At 43.2% G+C, this 12,934-nt stretch overlaps 1 protein-coding gene across 3 annotated transcripts in view; it reads right to left on the reverse strand.

The window, feature by feature from the left end:
• Mtr (5-methyltetrahydrofolate-homocysteine methyltransferase) overlaps positions 1–12,934 on the reverse strand; it is a 76,869-nt gene that overhangs the window by 50,353 nt on the left and 13,582 nt on the right. For all 3 annotated transcript variants that reach the window (XR_003950449.1, XM_006516661.4, NM_001081128.3), the window contains 7 exons: positions 12,872–12,934; positions 12,252–12,346; positions 9,882–9,982; positions 7,966–8,027; positions 6,298–6,365; positions 3,774–3,853; positions 1,219–1,331 (listed from right to left, as the gene is read on the reverse strand). Coding sequence is in view for 2 of the 3 variants with exons in the window: in NM_001081128.3 (NP_001074597.1) it covers positions 1,219–1,331; positions 3,774–3,853; positions 6,298–6,365; positions 7,966–8,027; positions 9,882–9,982; positions 12,252–12,346; positions 12,872–12,934 (582 nt within the window). In the remaining variant the exon portion in view is untranslated. The remainder of the gene's footprint in view (positions 1–1,218; positions 1,332–3,773; positions 3,854–6,297; positions 6,366–7,965; positions 8,028–9,881; positions 9,983–12,251; positions 12,347–12,871) is intronic.

Here is a 12,934-nt window from a genome sequence, read left to right on the forward strand (position 1 = left end):
AAAACTAAATCTATCCAGATCCTAAAATTAAAAAAAAAAAATCATTAAAACTCAAAGGACAGTGAGAGGGTTCTGGTAAAGGTGTTTGATGCCAAACCTGACAACCTGAGTTTGACCCCCAAAGTATAAGTGTGGAAGAACAAAATCAACTCTTGCAAGTTGTCCTTTGACCGCCACATGCACGCAGTGGCTTGCATATGACTGTCCAAGTACAAATACACACACACAGTAAGTTAATTAAAAGAAAAAAAATTTTGAGGCAGGGTCTCACTCTGTAGACCAGGCCAGCCTGAACTCAGAGAATCTACCTGCCTATGCCTTCCAAGTGTTGGTATTGACGACATTTATCACTATGCCCCAGTTTAAAAAAATAATAATAAGTCACAGTAAAACAAAACAAACAAAAGCAACCTAAAACCTCAACCATTTTCCTCCGTTTTTAATTTCATATTTGTAGAAAGTAAACTCTATCCAGATGTCTTGGGCATGCACTGTGTGGATTAAATTTGAGTCATCTTAAGTATTACTCTAAAAATTCAGAGTTCTCAAGGCAAGGGCCTGATCGTTTTGTTCTGACCTACAGCTAATAGGATCAGCAATGCCTTCACCAGTAAGCATCTGATGTGGTCAGATGAGTACAAAGTCTCCTTGGCAGGAGCAGAGATGATTCAGCACTTAAAAATACTTGTTCTTGTAGAGGACCCAGGTCCAGTCCTCCGGACCAACATGGCACTTCAAAAGCATCTGTAACTCTATCTCCTGGGGATCCAGTGCCCTCTTCTGGTCCCATGGGCACCAGGCACATACATGGTGCACATACATTCACATAAGCAAAACGTTCGTATACATAATACATAATTTTTAAAAAGCCAAGGGGCTTTCACTTTCCATAGAACAGTTTCAGAGTGGCCAAAATGGAAAATATTCCCAAATATCCAAACTTAACAACGAAAGGCCAGAAGCTGGGTCCCTCTGAGTCAGCTCCCTCCATGCTCCAGTAATGCTTTGGGGGCAGGACCAACAGCAGCAGCTTCAGATCTCCAGCAGCCTCACCTCCTGCCAGATGCCATTAGCATCCCTACATTAGCATCCCTACATTAGCATCCCTCTAGCCCTGCAACAGCACCAGCACGGGCCAGAACTCAACACTGCTGACATGCAGTTACCCAGAGGCACGGCAACACCCCCAGGGAGCAGGGTTCTCACGAGGATGCTCACTTCATAGTTTCCTGCCATGATGAGTTTAGCAAATTTCCTGGATCCTGCCACATTACAGCGCTCTCCAATGTTAACAAAGTTGGTGTATGGTCCAATCCTGAAGGGCTCTAGACCTTAAAAGGAGAAACATTTTGAAAAACTCTTGAAAATGCACATGGATGGCATGAAACAAAACATTTTCAGAAAAAAAAAAAATGTCCATCTGAGCAGATGGGACAGGAGATCTAATAGGGAAACAGGGTCACAATCTTTCCTTTTCTGAACACCCAAAGGGCTCTTTGTTGCTGCTGTGCTTACAACCAGATCTCCAAGGGAGGGAACACTTCAGAGCTCTGTGCTACAAGAACCACTAGTGGGCTGAACCGGACAACCTCTGAAAATGAAGGAAAGTCATCACAGCCCTTAACTAAGGGCAGGGCAAGAGCCAGGAAGCAACTTCCCATCAGAAGAGGGCTGAGCTCCTCCCGCTGCCATGTGTGTGAGTTCACATGTGCAGCTACTCTGCTGGGTCTGCAAACCCTGCTTGATGCTACCACAGCCTCTGAAAGCTGTGGGGTGTCTGTCTCACTCTCCCCTGAAAATCCCTAGGCCTCGGGAGGGAGAGGGCTGTCATGTCTCATCACTGGCTGACTGGGGGGAGCCCCCCCCCCATGATCCCACCGTGAGCTGATGAACTGAGAAGCTATTGGCATGGGAAGCTGCTGGGATGCAGGGCCACAGAGAGGCACAGAAGGAGAGGGAAATTCAATGTGTTACTCTTCTTTTCACAACTAGCTGGGTGACACCAACAGAGCTTGGGAGGGGGAAGAAAACTAAAACTGGGTAGGAAGGGACAGCAGAGTAGAAAGGGTAATTATTGGAAGAGTTGAGATATGTGTCAACATGTTCAAATATGTTGTATAAAATTCTCAAATAAAGACTATTGTAAAAACAAAAACAAACAGAAAGAATTGTTGAATCAGACCGTAGTCCCAGCAATGTAGCTTATAGAAATTTGAAGCCATTATATATTCTCTTTTTCCTTTTTTGCTCCATTGATGCTGTCAGAAATCAGCTTAGAGATGAACAGATCAAATCTCTTCACCCCATCAACAGTGTATGTGAAAGTTCACTTCATCTCTTTCACTGAGAGACCATGAACCTGAAACTAGCACTGAAACTGGATGAGGGAGGACCAGCATGGAGATCCAGGAGTCGCTGTGACAGTCACTGTGAGGAACCAAGGCAGCCATTGGGCTTCTGGCATATAATTACTTTATTTGCTAAGGAGTAATGGCATCTGCCCTGGCACAAGCTAATGCAGATGCAAGTGCCAGCTATACCTGTAGATGCATTACACACAGGTAACAAAAGCAACATAGAGACTACGAAGTGTCACAGAAAAGGTTCTCACACAGCCTTTACTTTCCCCGAATAGCACAGGCAGGCGCTGGGGACACATGGCCTTATGTGTAGGATCACTAATATGGTTCTACAAACCTGAGACAACTGCTCACACAACCTTTCAGCTTACAAATCAGTCAGTGGCTCTTCCTTAATTACATAAAAATGAAGCACAAAATTAGCATCATCTATCAGAGCTAAGAAAAGATGACCACCCTTGAGTCCTTTGCCAAAACATTAAGAAAAAAAAAAACAGTATGAGCAAGAGGAAGATTATGAATATGGAGTAGGTAATTGTACAGATATTCCAGGCCATTTGTTCACAGACGCAGGAAGCAATTACTTTCTACAGTTTCAGCTGCTGCCTTTTCTCAGTGCTAATGAGCCTTGTGCCCTGACCTTTCATAGAATCTGCAGGTTTGTCTACCAGGCAAATAGGGATGACCACCACTAAATGCTGAGGGTGCTTGTATGATTTGAGGGCATTCTACAAAGTGCTTCTGATGCAGCGGGATGACATGTCAAATACAGAAGCAGTACTTCTCTTGTTTACCACTTCTACTAAAGTTGATAAAAGTATCCTTCAGACTGAACATGGTGGCACACACTTGTCATCCTAGACTCAAAAAGTGAAGACAGAGCCGGGCGTGGTGGTGCACGCCTTTAATCCCAGCACTTGGGAGGCAGAAGCAGGTGGATTTCTGAGTTCAAGGCCAGCCTGGTCTACAGAGTGAGTTCCAGGACAGCCAGGGCTACACAGAGAAACCCTGTCTCCAAAAAAAAAAAAAAAAAAAAAAAAAAAAGTGGAGACAGAAGGATTGCTAGTTTGAGGTGACCCCTGGCTATACAGTGAGACTGTCTTAATTCACCACCATTTCAGGAAAAAAATAAAAACTGATGATACACGCCTGATGATACATGGTATTTGTATGATGATACATCTCAACACTAAGGAGGCAGAGGCAGGTGGATCTCTGGGAGTTTGAGGCCATTTTTACCCAGAAATTAATCTTTCCACCCCATTTCTAGGAAAAAAAGTTCTGTAGTAAATTTCCCTAAGTGCCACGAAAACTAAGCACTCTTTGACCTAATAAGCTTCCTGGCATGGATATCACTATCCACTAGAACAAGCACATTGACTACACCCGAACAACTACATCCTCATGACTTACCAGACAGTAACATATGTCCTTCAAAAACACTAGCAGGGGGGACTCTTGGCTTACACTTTTTCACAGCTTCCGCAATTTCCCTAAATTAAAAGAGAAAACACTATATTCATTAATTCAGAGTAGCATAATTTTAATTAAACTAATTTCCAGCTATGAAATGAATGAATTCAGCATCACTATACCCAACTATACCCATGCAGATAATGATATGCCTACTTAATGTACAGCAGCAGTTACATCCGTCAGCTTTCTTTCTCAGCAACAGAAGGCTCATCATTGCTGACTGCTGCCTGTGCCTTCAGAGGCAGGAGCCTGGAGCTCCGTGAGGTCTGCTAACAAATGCCAACTGCTAACCTCTTCCCCCTTCCCCCAGCTCACAGACAGTCTCTACAAATCTACACACAGAACATGTTGTTGCTACCTAATCAACAGCTCAACAACTTCAAAGGAAGTCGGTAACTCTGAGAAATAACTGGGGAAGAGTAGGGTCCTGTGCATTTGTTTTAGCTACAGCAGGCACACAGCAGGGAAAGGACAGATAAATACAATTGCTCCTCTCTTCAAAATTTCAGTTACACACAGTGTCTGTAACATTGTCAACTTTAATGTGTTTGATAGCCATAAAAATCTAGCTTCTGGGGGGCTGGAGAGATGGCTCAATGGTTAAGAGCTCTGACTGTTCTTCCGAAGGTCCTAAGTTCAAATCCCAGCAACCACATTGTGGCTCACAACCATCCGTAATGAGATCTGACTCCTTCTTCTGGAGTGTCTGAAGACAGCTACAGTGTACTTACATATAATAAATAAATCTTTTTAAAAAAATATCTAGCTTCTGTTTATCAGGAACCATAGCTACTCTTACTCTACTGTCCCCAATTAGTACATAGATGAGTAAGTAAAAGCAGGAGTTAAACAGACAGGTATAGCTATCAACATACAAATACACAAGCTAGAACAATGACTCATTTTAAAGAGGAAGTGATCTAAAAAATGAAGAGTTAGTCTGGGATCCAAAGATAGATACTTCAACCATAACATAAAAGCTGCAACCTAGAGACACTGCAGGTGTGGCTGCATCTCTCCCTTGTCCACGGCCTTCTCCTCCTTCATCAACTCTAGTAATCAGACCTGGCCCTTGGGGTCATGAGGGCAGGACAGCTAGCCCTGTCCCTCACCTGCTGCACCATCTCACCTGGGCAGCACCACAGAGCCCTGGATGTAAGGGCTACAGGGGAGCCAGCCCTGAGGGCATGAGCATAGGAGAGCTGGCCCTGTCTCTTGTTTGCCAGGAGACGGCATGGACTAGGGAGAGACGCCCTGCTCCCCTCCCTCATCCCTTGCCATCTACAGCAGGCAGGAGAGCTGGCCCCGGTCGCGAGAATGGGAAAACTGGTCATGTCCCTCACCGGCTGTAACACTCAGGAGAGCGGGCCCTGCATCTCACCTGGGCAGCAGGGTAGAGCTGGCCCAGGTTGCAGGAGGTGAAGGGTGGGGTTGCTTATAGGGGGCCCCCCGGAGGGCATGAGACCTGGAGAGCAGGCTGCCCAGCTCTGAGACCTCTCAGGCCCAGATCCAGGGCTTTGAATTAACCCACCCCAACATCTACCCCATTGATGAACTGTTGGAGTGGATGAAGGGGCTGGTCCTACAGATTCAAAACTACAGGATCTCCATGACACAGGACAAGTATGGTCCCAGTGAGGTTCTAGTATTAACAATGTAGCCAGAAGCCTCAGACCAGACCAATGAGTCATCGCAATGACCATTTCTAAGCAAAGAAGTGAGGACAAAAGGGTATACTATGGGACGGACTGCGACGTGCTACAGCTTCCGCATGGAGGTTGCAAGGGTGGAGGGCAGGTACACGGGAGGGGAAGATGAGTGGATTGGGAAACATGATGCGAAATTCACAAAGAACCAATAAAATGCTTTTTAAAAAGATGTATAAAAATGGAGATGTAGGCATGGTGGGTTAAGAGTAGATGATGAGTATGCACAAAACCCCTGGGTTCAATGAATAGCACCAAAAGACAGATACATAGTAACTTTACAGTTACTAAGAATCTCACAGATAGATATATAGTAACTTTACAGTTACTAAGAATCTCTCAGATAGATACATAGTAACTTTACAGTTACTAAGAATCTCACAGATAGATACATAGTAACTTTACAGTTACTAAGAATCTCACAGATACTTAGTAACTTTACAGTTACTAAGAATCTCACAGAAGCCAGGTGTGTGGAGGCACTCACCTTTAACAGCAGCACTCAGGAGGCAGAGGCTGAGTCAGCAGGGCTCAGGAGACTAGCCTGGGCTATGCATAGTGAGGACCAGGCCAGTCTGAGCTACACAGCAAGACCCTGCCTCCAAGACAGGGGCACACAAGGGGGGAGTACAAAGTAAATATCATCAAAATTAATACATGTGAAACTAAAAATAAAAATACCATTAAAAGTAATCAATAAATAAAACCAAACAAATTTTAAAGAAACAACAACAACAAAAAAAGGCAACCATTACCTGATGTGATCAGGTGTTGAACCACAGCATCCACCAACTATATTCACCAAGCCATCCACAGCAAAGTCCTGTACTTAGAAAAAGCAAGCGCGTCTGAATCCTAAACTTACCAAAGCAAACTCAGCAGAAGAGCATGGACTTTCTACATTACTGAATAAGATTACATTAAAGAGGGATAAACATTTAGATACAAAAAAGTCATAAGCCCTAGGTAAAAAATTTACTCAAGAAACAGTTCCAACACTAGGAAACTTTTTATGCTGTCTGAAACACAGTAGAAATTCTATCTTCCTGTATAAAGAAATGAAACAGTTTTTACCCATATGCTAGTCAGAATGAATGTTAAAGGGACAATGCATTTTCAAATAATATGAGTATCAGGTTTTCAAGTTAATTTTAAGTTTTTTAAGTTTTTTAAGATTAAAAAATGGCCAGGAGGTGGTTGCACACACCTTTAATCCCAGCACACATGTGGTTCAAGCCAGCTTGGTCATACAGCAAGCTACACAGAGAAACCATATTCTCAAAACCCAAAAAAGTAGAAGAGGGGGGGGAGGAGGAGGAGGAGGAAGAAGAGGAGGAGGAGGAGAAGGAGGAGGAGGAGAGGAAGAAGAAGGAGAAGGAGGAGAAATAGGAGAAGGAGAAGGAAAAAGAAGAGGAAGAGGAGGAGGGGAAGGAGGGAGGAGGAAGGAAGGAAGGAAGGAAGGAAGGAAGGAAGGAAGGAAGGAAGGAAGGAAGGAAGGGAGGGTCCTCTGTCACATTAGCCATGTTTTAAGTGCTCCATTAAACACATGGGGTAAGGCACCATACTGATTGGCAGGATCTGGAGTAACTAACCAGAGGCTAAGAAGGGGCTAAGAAAGCAGAGTACCAAGATTATCTACTTAAGATAATTGAAATTGTTATCTCAGTACTCAGGAGTCTGAGGCAAAAGAATCATGAGCTCAAATACAGTCTTCAGAAAACCCCTCTCTATAGAAACGAACAAACAAAATGAATCCTGAAATCCTAAGAACTAACTCAGAAACAGTTTAGGAGAAAACATCAGTGCCAGGAGCTAAAAATTCAAATAATGAAGGAAAACAGAGCCAGCATCAGGACATGAATGCACTAAGCGACAGCAGTACATAACACAGTCTCAAAAACAGCGAGAACAACCAAGAGAAGGAAAGGAGGATTTGTAGGGAACAACAGGGAGCCACAGGGACATTGAGTCCATGCAGCAGTCTGAAGTGAACCCGAGAGGAAGTCATTTATTTGGTAGAGCTGCAGAAGTGACACTGTAGAGGAGTCTCAGCTCGTTTAGTTTGGAGAAGATCTCACTGAGAATTTCCCAACAGCTACCACTGCCAATCAATAAGTAGATAGCTAAGCCCTCCCTTATGCTTCCACTACCTTAACTCAGAGTACCTAAACTTTACTTTGTTATTTATATACTAGATTTTGAGGGGAAATTCTGCTTCTAAGTATGCTAAATCTAAATTCCATCTTCCACCAGGCATGGTGGCACACGCCTGCATAATCCCAACTATCCCAGAAGCATAATAGCACATTTAAGAGCAGCTTAGGCAAGACAAGCCAGTTCACAAAGTTAAGTAATTAGTTTACTAATTAAAATCACATAGTAACTATCCATCTCTTCAACACTGAAAGGAAAGGATGGCTAACCTTCAGGTGCGTGGCCATCGTGGATGGTGTTTCATCATAGTCGCCAAAAGTGTTGGGAAGACCTGAGAAAGAACATCAGCCATTGCTCAGAGCTCTCTTAACAAGTGCTTTAACATTTACACAAGTCTATAGTGATAGTAAAATGATAATTGCTTGCAAAAGTAAATAACACAGTATTTATATATCAGAAATAGTACAGCAAAATAAAATCTGGAAAACATTTACTTTACTTTTGCATATTAAACAGAAATTTAGAGCCCCAATCTCCATCTCCAAGCTAATTCATTCTGTTTATAAAACTGTGTGTGGAAAACACCCCATACACACTGCCACGGCCTTTGAACTAATGAACATTTGACACGCAATGCAATTAGAAACAAGTCTTCTTTCAAACTAGGCAAGTACTCCAAGTGTGTTTCAGGCATAAAGTTTCATAGCATCTGAACTATCTCCCACGTGTAACTTTTACCTATTGCTTGTGACAGCTTTGTAGCTAAACTAAATGATTCTTTCTTTAGTATAACCTTATACATTATCCTCTGACTATGTAATTTCCTGTTGGATTCATGCTCTGCCCTTACTTACTAAACACGGATAAAATACATTCTGCATTTTTAAGGTTTATTTAGAGTATTTTGTTCAGATTCATGCCTGTGCTCCACCTGTGTGCCTGTACGTACGGGGTCAGCAGAGGGTGATGAGCTCCTAGAACTGGAGTTCAGATGGCTGTGATGGTTGTGTGTGGGTGCTGGGCAGTGAGCTCAGGGCCTCTACAAGAGCAAGTGCTTTTAGCCACTGAATCATCTCTCAGACCTTATTATGCATATATTTTCTTGCTTTGGTTTGGTTTGGTTTGGTTTGGTTTGGTTTGGTTTTTTTTTTTGGGGGGGGGAGCGTTCGAGACAGGGTTTCTCTGTGTAGCCCTGGCTGTCCTGGAACTCACTTTGTAGATCAGGCTGGCCTCGAATTCAGAAATCCGCCTGCCTCTGCCTCCCAAGTGCTGGGATTAAAGGCGTTCGCCACCACCGCCTGGCCGCCTTATTATACATTTTAAGCGTATTCATTTGAGGCCAGTGAGATGTCTCAGCAAGTAAAAGCACTTGTTGCACAAGCTTGATGACCTGAGTTCAAGTCTCAAAGTCCTCAATGGAAGGGAACCAATTCCCAAGTTACCCTCTGACCTCCATACGTACTCCATGACACATATGCAATTGTTATCCTCTGACTTCCATACGTACTCCATGACACATATGCAACTGCACGCACACAGACTGAGCGTATACACAGATACTAATAAAACTGTTTAAATTTTCTTAGTGTATACATAGATTAAAAAATACAGAAAGATATTTTTTAGCTCTAAATAGTGCTCAAAACTTTCCCTGAAAAATCTAGCAAGCCCGGACCAAATCATCAATATTAACTGGATAGTTTCAGATCTACAAATATCTTTGCAATTTTTATGTGCCATTGACTAGAAATCTCAGCCTTTAGAACATAACAACACATAATACTACCCATAGCTTTTCTGCTAATAAAAGGAAACAGGAAAAGGATCCTCCTTATGTTGGGGCCTTTCTGGCTACATTTGCATGGCAAAACTCTTTGTTAGTGACATAACTAGACAAAGTCCCTGAAGTTACAACCTATTTTGAACAAGTTGTACAAAACTGTTTTCAGGTCTAAGTAGACTGATAAATACCCAAATATTCTTTTCCCCCCAAATTTCATGTTGAGTCTCAAACACACATATACTTGAGCACCCCCCATTCCCTCTTCCTCCCTCCCCTATACGCACGTACACAGACATATACACATACCCTTACAACACAAATTCTTCAAGTCAAAATCTGTCAACCCATTTACCATGCCTTGAATATAGAGTTCTTCATGTGCAACCCCAACCTTAAACATACCTGCATTTGGGTAACAGAGGACATAGGCTGTTGTACATTTTCCAATTGTTTCAATGAAAGGCCTCATTTCAGCTGCACCCAGAGAACAATTTAATCCAATGCTGGAAAAACAAGCAGATATTAGAGTCATCATCATTTCATTCAAAATATGCATGCATAAAAGTTATGTCATATGCGTGTCACCACATAATTGGAGAGATCCATGGACTGTACAACAGTAAGTTCTAACACAAACTAGTATTCAGCTAATGATGTGTAATAGTGAACCACACCAAGGCAAGATGTTTACAGGGAAAACTGATAAAAGTAGAGGCAAGGAGTATAGAATATAGAAATATAGAAAACTGTGCTTCACTCAGTTTTTTTTTCTTTTAAATAAAACTGTACCTGGTCTAAAGTAAACATGATTCTCTGATCACCAACTTTCAACCGATCCTCACATTTCCCTTAAGACTGCTAAGTCCAAGTCCAGGCTTCATGGTAAATGTCTATAATCCCAGAATTTAGGAAGTAGAGGCAGGAAACGTACTTAGTGCCACAGCAAGTTTGAAACCAATCTGAGGATCCATGAGATGCTGACTCAAAAACAAAAAAAAAGGAGATCCAATGCATGGTCAGCCTACACCTGAACAGACCTAAACAGACACGCCCTGTCAGTCTCCCTATTTTACTAGTACATCGGTAACTTTCATTTCAGGCTGTTATGGTGGGAGGTGGGAGGGAGAATGGCCCCCAGAGGCTCACGTTTCAGGTGGTCAACTGTTTGGGAAGGACTAGGAGGTGTGGCTTTGTTGGAGGAGGTGTGTAACTAGGGGACAGGCTTTAAGATTTCTTTTTTTTTTTTTCTTTTTTGGTTTTTCCGAGACAGGGTTCCCCTGTGTATTCCTGGCTATACTGGAACTCACTTTGTAGACCAGGCTGGTCTCGAACTCAGAATTCCACCTGCCTCTGCCTCTGCCTCTGCCTCGTGCTGGGATTAAAGGCGTGCGCCACCACCGCCCGGCCTGCTTTAAGGTTTCTTAAGGCTTGCATCATTCCCTGCTCAGTGGTTATGTCTCACCATGGGACCTCTCAGCTACTTCTTCAGGGCCATGCCTGCCTGCTGCCATGTTCCCTACTGTGACAGTCATGGACTCTAATCCTCTAAAACTGTAAGCCCTAAACTAAATACTTTCTTTTGTAATTTGCCTTGGTTATGGTTTTTTAATACAGCGACTGAAAAGTAAGCAAGACTACTGTCACCTAGATTCAGTATCATATAGTTTTTTAAATAACATTGTAAATCATTGTGCTATCACTAGTAAAGATATCTGAATGTTTTCCAAACAGTTCCAATGCTACTTTGTCTTGTCCATATTTGACGTTACCCAGCCAACCAGTCTTCAAAACAGCAAGTGATGTTGTTCTTAAGGGTTCTAGTAAAGCTCAAAGAAAACACCACAAACGGGCAATCTTCATCAACTCTATAGCTCTCATAGCAGCCTTAAGTCAACGCTGACACATGCATCTATCCTGTCTCCCTGCTGAGCACACTCAGGCTTGAGTCTTCCAACACAGTTCAGATGCTACCATGTCTAAAGAGTCATGTCTGAGTCATACAAGGACTCACTACTGCATATGGCCAGATACCTTTCAGTGTTTTTGTACAGCACCGTGTAATTTACCATTTGTATTTAAAAAGAGGGAAAATGAGAGAGGCATGCATATCTGGGAGTCAGAGGACAATCTGCAGAAGTGGCTCTCTCCCTCTACCATGTAGGTCCTTGTGATCCAATCAGGTCACCAAGCCTAGCAGCGAGCACCTTTACCTACTGAGTCGTGTTCTACATTCTTACTTAGTGACGTGTTTCTCCTTAATGTGGACTACTTCATTTACCCAGGTTTCAAGGACACATAGCAGGGTTTCAATAAATGACAAATTAATAACGACGCAGGATTCTAATGTTCTTTGTTAACAAAGAGTCTGTGATAACAGTCGGTCATTAAACATCAGTCTCTCCTATGTTAGCCCTATCATATATGGCTTAACTTCTCTATAACCTCACCTGACCTCTCCCATTCCTTGTTCATTCTAGGATGCTCTGGTTGCCCACAGACGACACGGCATTAACCCTGGCAGTCATTGCTCTGAAACAAACTGTTAGTCACCTAAAGCAGCTGAAGACTCACAGGCAGACACTGCTGCCCAAAAGGCGTGAGAGCCGCTCTCCTGACGTCAGCATTGCAGTGGCTAGTGGCCCTCAGAGTCAAGTCTGAAAGCCTAAGGGAAATCCAGTCACCAAGGAATAGCACAGTGGAAACACAGACGCAAGGCCCCTCTGGAGACACATTATGTAGCCTACAGTAGAAGTGCCCAAAAGAGTCACTTACCACAGGGGGTCCGAATGAGACACGCTGGTGACAAAAGCCTCTCCCGTCTGCCCAGAAAGAGTCCTTCCACTTTTATCAACAATGGTCCCAGAAATCTGAATTAACAATGGAAGCAAATCAACAATATAGACTCTGGTAAAGGCTATGGTCACAAAGACAAAGTGTAACAAACAAGTGCAAGTCCTTTGTTCTTTCATGAGGACAGAACTGTGGAACTCAAACTCAACAGCACAATGTGCTGCCTGAGTGTCAGAATGGACTTGTGCCAAGTGCCTGGGGAAGCAGGACAGAGAAAGGCAGAGCCAGAGGCAAGAACGGCACAAGCAGCCTCGGAAGTCAGGGGCCAAGTCCATCCCTCTGCAAGCCCTGACGGCATGAATCCCTACGCCTCTTGCCTCTTTAACAGCCTGCTCTTCCTCAACCATTTCCAGGCTCATCTTCCTTCTCTCCAAAGGGAAGTTGCCTACTGATAGGAGGGAAGCGAACAGAAGGGTGGTTTCTAAAAGATCACTTCATTCTACTATTCCAGGGAAGGGGAAACTACAATAAAAACCTTAATTGTAAAGGATTTTCTTCTTAAAGGGAGAGAGGGGTTATCACACACATATTTAAGAACTTACAAAGATAGGCCGAGGAGGAGCATAATTCTCTTCAAAGAGGTTCTGGATCGCAAACAAGGCTGC

The sequence above is a fragment of the Mus musculus genome, chromosome 13 (genome assembly GCF_000001635.26).
Source record: "Mus musculus strain C57BL/6J chromosome 13, GRCm38.p6 C57BL/6J".
NCBI lineage: Eukaryota > Metazoa > Chordata > Mammalia > Rodentia > Muridae > Mus > Mus musculus.